Below are 14,606 nucleotides of genomic sequence, written 5' to 3' on the forward strand. Positions count from 1 at the left end.
TTTCACATGTCTATATGCATATAAGTGTCATGTTTTTATCAAACTAAAGGTTGCCTAATAATCTCTTGAAGCAGATAAGGAACCTTTTTGGACTCGAAGTCCCTTACTTCATTATCATTGGAGCACCATTATAGAACCAGAAGTTCCATAACCGCAACATATTTGCGATAAAATTGCTAGCAAAATCTAGTGCTCCCCCTACAAATGAAGTACTTGAATAATGATTGACATATCCTCCGGTATCTTCGAGATACAAAAACATGACATTTATGTAAGAAACCATGATACGATTTTAATAGGCTACTTGGGTACTGGCTGTTTTTGTTTGATCCCCGCAATGCCAAGTCCAAACTGGTTATACAATGTCTTTCCCTAAATGTTCAAAATGAGGACAATAATACTTGTGTTGCACAAATGTTATATGAGCTCTAGAAGAGCCATAAGATTATTAGACATTTACTCTAGTGACAATCCAGAAGATTTGTCCAATCTATTTCTTCAAATTTTTGAAATATATGTAGAACTTGAATATTGTTATCTTCAGGGGGAGACATGAAGTACATTTACTCGAATCAATCCGGAAGATTGAATGTGAAATCCTGAAGATTAAGTCATAAAAGACTCACAGTTGCGCATTATTTGCAACACATAAATTCATAAATATCATGTACTCTTTTCCTCACTAGTTTTCTCCCATTGGGTTTTTCTAGTGTGGTTTTTAACGAGGCATGTGTATGATATAGTAATGACAATGGAAAATGTTGCAAAATAATTGCTTAAATGGACAAACCCCAAAATCCTGAAGATTATGCAGTTTGCGCCCTGAAGGCTTATGGTTGTACTCTTTTTCCCTTAACTAAGTTTTTCCCACAGGGTTTTCTTAAGTTAAGGTTTTTAATGAGGCGATCAATACAATATATGTTTTTACATATATCATGTACTCTTTTCTTCAACTAGGTTTTTTCCCACGTGGTTTTCCTAGTGAAGTTTTTAATGAGGCATGAATGTATGCTATCCATATACCTTGTACTCTTTTCTTGTCTAGGTTTTTCCCACTGGGTTTTCCTAGCAAGTTTGTTATTAAAGCAAGATTGTGGACAAATAATGTCCAAGGGGGAGTGTTATAAATATCTCATTCATTATGGACATTATTGTTGGTTTGTAACATATGTAACAGTTATGTCATTTAGTATAATACTTAATGATTGTACATGTATATATATTCAGATATTGAAATAACAGATGGAGGGGTCTCTCTGGCTTATTGTGTTCTTTATCTCTTCTCTATCTTCTTTATCTAAATTCCATTGATCAATATGTTTGAGCTAATAAACATATTACAACAAATATAATATTATTCTATAATTTGTCTCCAAACAAAATTACACTAGTATCCTTTTTAATTAATTATGAAAGAGATCCAAATATAAATATTTACTTTATCTACACCGTTGATTGAGTGAATACGTAGGGCTTGGATTGGTTCTTATATATATAATATGCAGTATATCATAATCATATTCATTATTATTATTATTATTATTATTATTATTATTATTATTATTATTATTGTTGTTGTTGTTGTTGTTGTTGTTGTTGTTGTTGTTATTATTTTATATTAGGGTATTTATGTCTTTAAGACCTATTCTATTTCTATTCTTTTAACCAACCAAACACTGGAATACAATTACTAATGTTTATTCTTTCAACGAATCAAGCAATAATAGAATACAATTCTTACTCTATTCTTTACATATTCCATTCCTTGTGGAATATCATTCTTATTCCCTCCAAATTCATTACGTGAACCAAACATACTGTAAGTGTTTTAGAATCTCTTTAAGGTTCTAATTTCTTTAGGAATATGCGGTAAGACTGTGAGTTACTTGCGCGTGCTTGTTGTATTATGTGTTTTGCTTTATTCTCTTGATCTGTGGCTTTTGCACCCACACAGTGTGCACCTATTTAGTAAGATCCTATATGTTGGAAAAGAGTTCGATTCTTGATTTGTTTTGTTGCCTCCCGTGCATTTTTGACTATTTGTTTATACTATTCGGGTCTAGAGCTATGTCGTATAAGTCCGTTGATTCGTTGTAAAGAACTAATTTAGATATTCCTTTGAATTATTGTTGAAATCTATGTCATAAATACTTTGTATGTCTTTCGTAACAATTCTTAGGAGCATTCTATTGACTTGCATGCTAGTAATGTTGTTTCTTTGATGCTAGTATGATCTCTTCTGATATCCTTTGCTTGATTCTTATTGAATTGTTGACTTGAGCTTATCTATTCGTTGTAACCTTTCTTTGGAATCCTTTGATATTGAGCTATCGCTTTGAGATTATATCCTTGTTGTATCTTTCCTTGGAATCCATTAATATTGAGCTATTGCCTTGATATTATTCATTGTTAAATATCTTTTTTTTTGTGGAATCTATTTCACTGCATTTGCTTCTTGAGATTCCTTTGGTGAATTGAATTCCTTGTTTTCTTTTGAGGTGGAATCGCTCATTTTCCTTCGTAGAATCAAATGTCTTTTGTTGAGAAATTATCCCTATCATTTCAAACTTTGTTCTTATTTTCCTCTCGAAATGATTTTGTACAGGGTGGCAACCTTATTTTCTAAGTTGTAACCTTGATAATCTCCGCATTCTTCTTGATCTATGTCACCCTTGAGTTTAAATTTAAACCCTTGATGCGTAGTATATTTGCAAACAAATAATACTCCGAGTACGAGTTATCGATCCACAGGGAAGTGGTTGTATCAAGCACTAGTTACTAATTTATTCATCAGAGCTAATCCTAACAATTGTTTAGATGATTGATTTGCATAAAATAAATAAAATAAAGCAGAGATTTAGGATTTTAAAACAATTAGAGAGAAGATGAGATTCCTGGGATTCAAGGGTCTAATCACCTAGTGCCAAATCTTAAGGACAAAATTAAAATATGGGTTTAACAACTGTGAGGATGCAATGTGGTATAGAGCTACTCTCGTAGTCACTAACACTAGTGAATTTCCACTCTCGTGGCTTAAACACCCAATAAAACAAAATCAAGCATCATAAATCCCTAACTACTACCGTCTCTCGATGCGCAATAATCAAGAATTAAATCTCCCAAATAAATTACCCTTTCTCAAGGTGCAACAATTAGGTGCAATTGTGTGTGCCCAAAATTATGCCCAACTCTCTTTGTGAGACAAGCAAAGCAAACGAAACAAGTAACTATGGCCACTAATTACAAGCATCAAACAATATTATCACAATTGCAACACCAGCTAACCCAAATAATAATATATTAAAGAAACTGAGAGCTCAGGAACATAGGTTCATAAACACTTTTACCCAAGAGTCTCTAAAGAATTTATCCAAGCATGGCTAAATTATACATAGCAAATAATAATAAAGAAAATACAAATTATCAAAGGAGTACAAGAATGAACCAGACGATTCTCTCGAATCTCCCTAGTCTTGTTCTTGCTTCCCAAGACAACTTGTGGCTTTTGATTTCTCCCTTTCTTGTCTCCAAAGATCTCTCAATTCTGAATTCTGAATTCTGAATTCAGAATTCTTATAGGGTTGAGGAATGTGGAATTTTATAGTAGAAGTCAAATCGAGATGAAATTGGAATTTTCTTTATTTTATTTTAGAAGTTGTCGTCTCTAATCTAAATTGAAGTTGGAATATATTTGTTGCTTCTTGATTTTGGAATGGAGAATGCCACAATTGATTTTGGAAAGTGAAATGCAACCTTTAACTTTGGAAATTGCACCGCCTTCCAATTGTTACTGCCCCCTTTCGTAAATCTGTCTTGTGCCCTTTGATTAATTTTTTTAGCGCATCGTCATTCGTAAAATAGCGCCTTTGACCGTCTTGTGTAATTAGCGTCGCTCGACGCGTCGAGACCTCCTGTGCGCGAAATTAATTGTTTCGGGAAAATTTCGACGCGCTGAGTCTCCTGGTTCTGAACTTGTTCAAAATTGCTCCAAACTCATCCTTGAACTCCTCTTGCTCATACCTTTGACCTAAAATGGTTCAAAAACACTAACAAACACCGTAAAACATTCAAAACGAGTGTGAACCACAACTAAAAAATAAAATAAAAGATTATGCAATTAAATTATCACAATCATGATCCTAAACCTAACAATTACAGATAAATCAATACTAAAAATGTGCATTATTAGGTGCACATCAACCCTTCAAGTGTGTATTCTTAAAAGTTTTATTCAACTCACCCCTACCCCAGTCTAAACTTCGGGGACGAAGCATGTTTTTAAGGTCGGTTGAATGTAACAACCCAAAAATTCTTCTTCCCAATTAAGCATATTTCATAAATAACTGGTCAAAATCTTTTGCCAATATTTTGTTTCTAAGTTGACTAGTGAATTTTTATAAATAGAGTATTTATTAAAAAAAAAAACCCTTATGGTGAGTAAATAAATACAAAGGTCTATTCATGTGCCTTAGTTTTCGAGAATCAATTTTGAAAAAATATTCTTTTATTCAAAAGTCAATCTAAGAGGAACCTGGGAACCTGATAGCCAAGTTTTGTTTCAAAACATGATTTTAATATACTCCTATCTGCTTTCTAAATTTTTTAAATTGTATTACAATCCAAGTTTAACCCAACTTTTGACCCAAAATTATAAACCAAAGTTCAAAACCTAAATTCCCAATTTTGCCCCCAAGTTGGCGTGAATGAGTTGATGCATGGCGTAGGGATTTGTGCCCTAGGTATACAATCATACTATTCCATTGTCTTAGCTCTCAATCCCTCTCATTTCATTTTGGTTTCTCCTGAGAAAACTAAGAGAGCAAGAAGCAACCCAAGTGTAAGACTCCTTCTCTTCCATTTCCAAGACTTTCCATCCCCTTTTCTCCCCTCCTTAGCTAGAATAGATGTAGTATTGCATATTTCTTGTGCTTGTGAATGATACGTTGGGTGTATTTGTTGGGTTCTGTTGTTTATGGGAGATTAAGAGGGGGAGAAGACAATCATTCTTGAGGTGTGGAGGACGGATCCTAGCTTTTGGAAGCATCAAGCTTGATGTATAACCCATGGACATCCAAAATATACTATTTTTCCTTTATTTTTCTGATAAATGCATGTTTGAATGTTATTGATGATGTGTGAGCTTTAGAAGTGATTTAATCTCTTGTTTAATGTGAGAAACATGATGGAGGATGTTGTATTGTTGATGTTTTGCTTGGTTGGCATGTTTAGAGGTGTTGTATCTGGTTGAAAGTGTACAAAATGCCCAAGTGTGGAACAGAACAAGGGAAATGATGCTACTACCTCGTCTCTGCCACGAAGGTGTGCAGGCTTGCTTCGGGTCTTGGGAAACCCGCCGGCTGGCCCTCTTGCTCAGTGGCAGGATTGGGTGGCACGAACTTTGCGGTCTGCCATTTCAATCCAGGCTGCGCGGTTGGTGCAGCGGGTCTCTTGAGACCTGCGGCCTAGGGCCTGCTAATTTATCGCGGGTCCGCCACTTGTGTTTTTGCAGGTTTTCGTAACTCGTCGGGCTCGGGGACTTATTCTAAAGTGTAATGTGGTACGTGTTATGTGAACAAAATTATTTTCCACAATTAACACATGATTGTCCTATGTATTGGTTATGAGACTTTGCATATGATCCACATTGTTTTTGACTAAACTTTAAATCCCATATGCCTATATCGTATCTCCTATTTTCTCAAACTACATTTAGGCGAAGTATGCCACTTGTGTGTTTGATGTGAGGAAAGTCTTTATATATTGGAGGCGATGCTTGATCTTTGGTTACTTAAAAAGAATGATGAAATGAGATGCGGTTGAGAATTCCTGAAAGTGCGTGTTAAAGTAATGTGATGAGATACGGTTGAGAATTCCCGTAAGTTTGTGTTAAAGTGTCGTGATGAGATTCGGTTGAGAATTTCCGGGAGTGTGTGTTAAAGTGTTGTGATGAGATCCGATTGAGAATTCCCTGAAGTGTGTTTTAAAGGTTTGTAATGAGATCCGGTTGAGAATTCCCGGAAGTGTGTATTAAAGTCTTGTGATGAGATCCTGTTGACAATTCCCGGAAGTGTGTGTTCAAGTTTTGTGATGAGATTCGGTTGAGAATTCCTTGAAGGTTACTTGAAAAGAGTGTGTAATATTGAATTCATGCCTAACACAAGTTTCACCATGTGTTCCATTGGTTCATAATTTATTGTTAAGTTGTCATGCCACTTGATTGCCAATGTTATGCATAATGTGAACTTTTACCTTCTTGCTTGGTTTTGGTTACTCCTTTTATGGCATGTTATTCTACCTATTCCTTCATCTATTAAGCCAAACTTGACTTCATATCTTGTTAGTGTGTAGTAAGTATGTATATTTGAGTATGAATTGCATAAGTGTTTGTATATGAATTACACTTGCATGTGAGCTTAATGCCTATAAATAAGTATTACTATTATAGATGTATATTTAACTACATGTGAACCTATTTGTCCTCTATCTATGATCTTGATTGGCTTAACATGTTATATGATAACAAACCATTTTTCCAATTTATATGTATTTTACTGGATGGAGTGGTTTATACTTAGCGTTCGTGCTAACGGGTTATTTTTGTACACTTTTTATTTAACCGATTTCAAGTCTGATCGATGATTGTTGAACGCGTTTAGATGGAACTAGATTAGTATAGATTTTATTCTAATTCCTAGTTTTCTTGATGCTAGACATGTGTAGCTTAGACTACCCTTCTTATGTTTTGTTAATGCGTTGACACTTATGGTGTATTATGATGATGTTTTATTATCAAGTTAGACATCGAATATCTGGATGTGGGCCCATTATGATGTATTATGATGATGTTAATTTTGTTAGTTTCCCATGTAGTCGCTCTATTGAGGGCAGCTACGAAGTAGCATCCCCCTTTGTTTTGGTTGTTGAGTAATTAGTATTCAATTGCCCTCTCTTTATTTCGCACATTTTTCTACCTTTAATTCTTGTTTAGAACTAGGCTCAGGTGTATGAAAATTGGGGGTGTTACACACGATGTCGGTTGTATTTGAAAGATCCTATTAGACGTACATTGGCATTTGGGGCAGCTTACAATGGTAGAAATTAAAGGTTCATAGGGTTGAATTGAATGTAAAGAAAAAAAAAAAAAAAGGTGAGCACAGATAATGGCAGGCATTGTTTTGGTTCCATTGACCATGCCATTCCCTCCACTTGGCTGAACTTTCCCTTTTCCAAAGAACTCGGTGCCTAATAGATCTTTCCTCAAACTCTTTAGTAATAGAATAACTTGAGTTAAAGAATTACTGAGTGTCCTTGCGCGTGATGTTGGAGGCGCATCTTAGATAATTTGTGGCTTATTAGCTTCTCTTAATTCACAAAAAAAATAAAAAATAAAATAATAATAATAATAATAATAATAATAATAATAATAATAATAATAATAATAATAATAATAATAATAATAAGTAAGAAGAAGAAGAAGAAGAAGAAGAAGAAGAAGAAGAAGAAGAAGAAGAAGAAGAAGAAGAAGAAGAAGAAGAAGAAGAAGAAGAAGAAGTAAAAGGATTAGCTTCCCTAACAAAGAACCTAATAATCTGTTTTTTTTTTTTTTTTGTTTTTTTTTTTTGGAAAATATTTTCAAAGTTTGCAAATGAACCATTAGTTCTAAAAGCTATTATCGTAATTATAATTAAGGAAATATAAAATGTAATTAAGAAATAAAATTACAAATTTGACTAAATGTGTATTCATAAATATTTAGGAATTTTCTTAAATACGTACATATACTTATGTACAATATTAATTATGTTATACATTTTAATATATTTTTCCATGCACCTTGTACTCAAATGACACCTCTGTGGCTATCCTTTGTTTTAGATAATGAACCAAAATCGATTTAATATCACAAAATAATATTTATATATACACACACAAGTATATAAAATATTATTATATATTTATCCGAAATATATATATATATATATATACACATAGAGCCGTCAAAACGGTCTCGCGGGACGGGACGGGCCAAAACACACCAAAGCCCGTCCCCGTAGCGGGACGGGCTAAAAAGCCCACCTCTTAGCGGGCTTGGAATGTGGCTGGCCCGCCCCGCCATGCCAAAGCCCGTTGGCGGGGCGGGCCAACCCGCAACTCCGCAAGCCAATATTTTCTTGTAATTTAAAAAAAAAATTTTGCATTGTTATTCTATAAGTTACACAGTACTGCAGTAGTGTAACTACAGTAAAGAGAATTTTTTTTTTAAATTATTGAAAATTAAGTTAACTAACAAAAATACAACATGTAAGTATGTAACTGTGTAAATTTATAAAAACAATGTCATGCAATTATGCAAACTAAGTTAACTAAAAAGTAATAACATACATTAAATACTAAATATTAATGCAAAATAACTATCAACTAAAAGAAATTATTCAAACTTTCAAGTTTCTATCCAACATTAAGAATTAAAATAAAATAGTGTTGTAAGTACTAAACTTCTAAAACTCAACATTCATCAATCATTATATCATTCATATCAATATCATGGTCTTCTTCTCCTTGATCTCTATCATCATTGATTTGGACAACATTTGAGTCTTCATTAGAGCCTTCTAATCCTTCTTCATCGTCTACATAAAAATATAAAAATGATATTTAAAAGTAAAATTACAATAAACAAATAATAACAACAACAACAACAACAACAACAACAATAATAATAATAATAATAATAATAATAATAATAATAATAATAATAACAACTAAGTAAGAAAATGTAAAGAAAAATAATTGTTTAGTAGCTTACCAAGACTAAAACCATGCAACCAATTACGAGTGCAAATAAGTGATTGCACATTCTCAGGTAACATACTATTTCTGTATTTTGTGAGCACACGAGCACCAATAGAAAACGCAGACTCTGATGCAACAGTAGTGATAGGAATAGCCAATACATCACGTGCCATCAACGAAAGGTTTGGATATACATGAGCAAGACCTTTCCAATAATCCAAGACATTCAAATCTTCATGATATGCTAATTCATACAATCCTTCATCCAAATAGCGGTCTAATTCAGATTTTTCAACAGTTCTGACAGGTTCACTACTAAGATCTTTAATATCCTACATTATGTAAAGTATATTATCACAATATAAGCAAATTACAAAGATTAAATAATATTATATAAGCAAATTATATTATATAGATTAAATAGCAGGATTAATATATAAAGAATTTGTAAACTCACATCAAAAAGCCCTTTCCCTTTATTTTTGATCCCTGCTTGACTTTGCATTTTTGAATGCATGGCATTAGAAGAATCTGAGAGTGAAGTACCCGACTTGCTAGGAATAACATATTGATCAAAAAGCTTGTACAATTTTCTTTTCAAAAGTGACATTTTCTCTTGGCATTTAATAGGATCTTCCTCCACCTTATCATACAAACGCCCCAACATAGTAAGCTTTAACCGCGGGTCAAGGACAGCCCCAAAAGCAAGCACTACACTATATTCACTCCAATACTTTTCAAATTTGCCTAACATCCTTCTACACATGTCACTTATCAATGAGTCTTCATCATGCAAACCATTTTTCAACATTCTCTCAATCTTCCAAACTTGCATAAAGTACAAGTTTGATGTAGGATAAGAAGAGCCAGAAATTAAGTTGGTAATTTCATAAAATGGTTTGAGGAACTCACATAGTCTCTCATCTCTTTTCCAATCTTCAGTATAAGGACAATGCTTATAATTCCTATCATTCAATTGGAGAGTACTAAAAGCCCTTTTGTATTTAATTGCACTATCCAACATTAAATATGTAGAGTTCCAACGAGTTGACACATCCATTCTCAAGCCAATACTAGTATCAATATTACCTACTTCATTTATACATTCCACAAAAGTTTTCTTCTTACTCTCGGTCATTTTGACATATTTCACAGATTCTCTAATTCTATCCAATGACCCACCACCACCACTCACAACATTCAAACCTTCTTTGACAATTAGATTTAAAATATGAGCACAACAACGAATATGAAAAAACTCTCCATAACACAATAAGCTATCATGCAAAGATAATTTATCTTTCAAAATATCTTGCATGCAATCATTATTAGATGCATTGTCCAATGTCAAACTAAAAATCTTTTTTTCAATCCCCCATTCTTTCAACAACCCATATATTTTTTATGCCAATACAACACCCGTATGGGGGGGAGGCATCTTTTCAAAAGAGAGTATTTTACTAGTCAATTTCCACCGTTCATCAACAAAATGAGCAGTCAAAGAGATATATCCCTCAGTAGTACATGCAGTCCATAAATCAGAAGTCAAGCAAATTCTGTTTGGAATATTCCTCAAAACTTGTTTCAAGTTACCTTTCTCCCTTATGTAAACTTTGTTAACATCAGACACAAGTGTATTTCTAGAGATAATAGGAATTTCAGGATTCAAATACAAAGCAAGCTTCCTAAAACCAGCATACTCAACATATGAAAATGGCATATCATGTTCAATAATTGTTTCAGCTAACATCTCACGGTATACTTTTTGATTAAACTTGGACCTCATTTTTCCTTGAAGATCAAAATGCATTTGTTCAAAATGTTTGAACCTCAATTTCAACATTTTGCATCTATCTTTATGTCGCCTTAATGACGAAGTTCCATATTCTTTACCCCCAGATTTTAATACTTTTGTACAACCTTTACATTCAGATCTTTGTATCCCATCTTCACCAACTCCTTTATCTATAAAAAATTCCCAAACATCTGAGGTACGTACTTTAGACTTACCTTTTTGTTTATTAGTCTCTCCTTTAACGCCAGTAGTTTGGTTAATCATTTCCGTTTGGTTCAAACCACATGAGTCCATCGCTAGATTCACTGCTTATTTCTACCGTTTTACTACTAATCTACAAAAAAAAATAAAATAAAATAAAAAATTGAAACCATAGGTCACAAATAACAGACTAATTACTAAGATAGTATTGATTCTATTGAACATAATATTGAACAATTGATAGTAACATGCTGTACAGAGTAAATATTTTTGGAATTTTGAATTTATTTAAATAATTTGAAACTCCAGTACATACTACATACCTGTGAGGCTGTGAGGCGATGAGGGCCGTGAGGCTTACTGCCTGTCTACAAGAGCAGAACTGCAGAAGTGGAGAACCTATTAGACTGCCGAGTGTGGAGTGCCGAACTGCCGATGGGGATTGCGATTTGCGAGACTACAAGAGCAGAAGGACTGCCGCAGCGCCGCAGGTGTCTTATGCGAGATTGCAAGAGCCAAGAGCAGGATTGTCGCTGCTCGCCTGTGACCGGTGTGATGCGACTTGCGAGATTGCAGAAGAACTGTGGATGGTTTGCCGATTTGGGGGAATTGGGATTTGGGGAGTGGGACATTGCGTTTTTGCGATTTATATACTTGGTTGATACTTGATACTACTCCTTCTAGGGTTGGGGATTTCCACGAAACTGAGTACTACACTACTACTGATGCCTTCAGCTTCAACTCTTCAAGGATTAGGAATATGCGAATTGATGAATGGCGGTGGTCGATGGAGGGAGGAAAGTCGAAAATTCGAAATTCCCTGAAGGTTGAAGCGGTGAACTCTTCAAGGATTAGGAATATGCGAATTGATGAACGAGTGAATTTTTTTTTTTTTTTAATGTTAGCAGGTCGCGGGTTAAACCCGCGACCCGCCTGACCCGCCCCACCTGAGCCCGTGACCAAGGCGGGGCGGGCTAAAAAGCCCGCCTCCTGGCGGGTCACCTAATGAAGAACCCGTCCCCTACTTACGGCGGGACGGGACGGGTCGACCCGCGGGAAAAACCCATTTTTGACGGCTCTATATACACACAAATTGTAGAATTGTATAGCATAGAGGCTCTCTCTCGCGCGTGCGCGCGGGGGGGGGGGGTGCTAATCAACTTCCAACTAGACGAGATTGAAAAAGGCTTGATTCAAGCCCGAGCTCGAGTGCGCCGGAACCTGCGGGCACGAATGTCGTTCGGAAATTGGCTGGCCTTGCGGGCTAAGTTATGCCAAACTTCGGTATCATTTTCCAACCACTATAGTCACTTGGTTCGGCCGAAACCGAGAGTGGGAGAGCACAACTCTCGTGCAACGGTGACCACGAGAGATGCACTCTCGGGTTGCACACGAGAGATGTACTCTCGTGAGCAGCAGCGCGAGGCCGAAAGTTTCGGCCTAGCCGAAACTTGATGAGGCTGAAGGCCAACAGTCCATTAACCCAGTTTTGAATTTTGAATTTAATTCTGTTAATGGGGTTGTTGTTTCAAATGTTACACAACGTGTAATAATACCAACTAAATGCTATTTAGTACTCCAATTCCTATATAAGAAGGGGTAGTAGGAGCAAGTGATTTACACCAAAAGAGGGAAGAACGAGAGAGACACAACACACAAAGATAAGAACTTTTTCTTCTCAAAAACTCTGCTCCTACTCTTTTTCTTGCTACTGTGTTTTGCCCGCGCTCTTGTTCGCCGGGTTCGTTCGTTTGGGTGCTCAAACGTCGAACCGTTGTACGTTTTATTCTGGGAAACCTTGGCCACAACGCTCCTAGCACTTTTGGGAGGTGGCAAATAAGGTTTTAAGGGAAGACAGACACTTTGCCTAACTCGTACTATTCTTTCCTCCTTCTCCTTCTTTCTTGTTTTGGATTATGCTTTTAAGCAAGAATCCGTTCTTCTCTTTTGATATATTCGTTGGATTGGACTTATAATCTGAGGATTATTAGTTCTAATTTTTGGTTAATATATATTGGTATATCTTTTTCGTAGATATATATGTATATATAACCGTTGGTTCCGTTATATATATATATTTGTGTGTATATATATATTTCTGATAAATATCGAATAATATTTTATATACTTGTGTGTGTATATATCAATATTATTTGGTAATATTAAATCGATTTTGGTTCATTATCTCCAACATCCTTGATAGAAGATCATAGGATCGAACCCCGATGGTGGGGTATCAACATCTTTTTCCATACAAAGTTGAATAGGAATGAACCCCTTACAAACTAACGGCGGTTACAGGATTTGAAATATACTCTTCATGCGTACCGGTGATCGTCTCCTCGGTTGCTAGGTTCAGTGTTCATCATCGCTTGAGTCAAACTCCTCCTCTTCGGTTGTTAGGTTCAGTGTTCATCGTCTCTGCCACGAAGGCGTGTACAAAATTGAAAGTGTACAAAATGCCCAAGTGTGAAACAGAACAAGGGAGACGATGCTACTACCTCGTCTCTACCACGATGGCGTGCAGGCTTGGGTGCGGGTCTTGGGAGACCCGCCGGCTGGCCCGGGTGCCCAGTGGCAGGATTGGGTGGTAGGACCTTTGCGGTCTGCCACTTCAATCCAGGCTGTGCGGTTAATTTATCGCGGGTCCGCCACATGTGTTTTGCGGGTTTTCGTGATAAATTTTTATCTTCTTTTTTTCAAATCTATCAAGTTCATCTATATTTCTGAGATGGGTTGATTGCCAACCTCAACCAATCTTGTGCATGCAAGAGCCTCAACGATTTTTGGAATTAGAGAATTCCTAAAGGCATCTAGTACGTACTCATTGATACTAAATGCTGATTGAGATGCAATTGTAAATATATGCAAGGAAATTTGGCTTTGGGTCAAGGAAACACGAAACAAGGATCACCAAAGAGTTGGTCAGAGTATATTGACAAATTCGTTGTAGTCTAGTTGGTTAGGATACTCGGCTCTCACCCGAGAGACCCGGGTTTGATTCCCGGCAACAGAATTGTTGTTTTATATATCCTCAGTTTTGCCACTTTTAGCCAGCTTGATGAGCTTCTGTAGACTGAATTGCAGTGGTTGATGATCAACATGCATATGAAAAGACAACAGCTAGGTGTATTATTGCAGCAAACTGAAGATTAAGAAGTAAGAAGAATATTATAGCAGTGAATTTTGTAATAAGAATACTGAACATACATATGGGATATCAAGTATTGCTGTATTGGATTTATATATGTACATTTCACATCATGTATAGAGCTACAACTAATATATATCCTCATTTACAAAATTTATTGAGATTAATATCAGCAAACTAGCAATTCCTGATTTCGGAGTAACGGAGGAGCTGATGAACACCGATGAGAAGTAAGTGAAACAAGCAGTGCATTCTCAAGTTGTCTAGATAAACCTCGGCTAAGAAGTGAAATGATGTAGTCCATGAAGACTGCATCACATGGTAGTGTAATTGGCCCATCGCTTGGAAGTCCAAATTCTTCTTCAGACATACTTAAGAGTTGCCTAATGATATGATTCTCGAGATATGATAGAGGGACAACAAACCGCTTCTGATCAGCAGTGTAGATAGTGAAATGACCCGCAGAAGAAATACTGCAGCTATCTGAATCATCATATAGACTTGGAAATGAAATCCTCTTTCTTCGGATGGCAGCAAATTTCTGCCATCTTCTGGCCAGCTTAATGAGCCTCTTTGAACTGATCATGATATTAACTTAGAAATTAAATAGAGATCGATCAGAGAGATTGAATGGAAGAGATCGAATAAGATTTAATTTTGTAGAAA

The 14,606-nt window shown here is 35.6% G+C and overlaps 1 protein-coding gene and 1 non-coding gene across 2 annotated transcripts; one reads left to right on the top strand and one right to left on the bottom strand.

Annotated features, from left to right (window-relative positions):
* Positions 1-8,505: 8,505 nt before the first annotated feature.
* On the bottom strand, positions 8,506-10,882 carry LOC109193651 (zinc finger BED domain-containing protein RICESLEEPER 2-like). Its single transcript, XM_019344504.1, has 5 exons — positions 10,804-10,882; positions 10,387-10,758; positions 9,251-9,999; positions 8,807-9,125; positions 8,506-8,630 (listed from the first exon to the last, which is right to left on the bottom strand). The coding sequence occupies exons 1-5, from the start codon at positions 10,880-10,882 to the stop codon at positions 8,506-8,508; spliced, it is 1,644 nt and encodes a 547-aa protein (XP_019200049.1).
* A 2,850-nt stretch (positions 10,883-13,732) lies between these two features.
* TRNAE-CUC lies at positions 13,733-13,805 on the top strand. The gene has a single exon. It is a non-coding gene; the product is annotated as a tRNA-Glu (tRNA).
* The last annotated feature ends 801 nt before the right edge of the window (positions 13,806-14,606 follow it).

Source organism: Ipomoea nil, unplaced genomic scaffold (assembly GCF_001879475.1).
Source record: "Ipomoea nil cultivar Tokyo-kokei standard unplaced genomic scaffold, Asagao_1.1 scaffold1900, whole genome shotgun sequence".
Classification (NCBI taxonomy): domain Eukaryota; kingdom Viridiplantae; phylum Streptophyta; class Magnoliopsida; order Solanales; family Convolvulaceae; genus Ipomoea; species Ipomoea nil.

Coding starts and splice junctions, on each gene's coding strand:
- LOC109193651 (XM_019344504.1), bottom strand. CDS start 10,882: ATGGACTCATGTGGTTTGAACCAAACGGAAATGATTAACCAAACTACT. Junction 10,000..10,386: donor AGTTTACATAAGGGAGAAAG/GTAACTTGAAAC, acceptor TTGTCAAAGAAG/GTTTGAATGTTGTGAGTGGT. Junction 8,631..8,806: donor GTTGCATGGTTTTAGTCTTG/GTAAGCTACTAA, acceptor ATTTTTATGTAG/ACGATGAAGAAGGATTAGAA.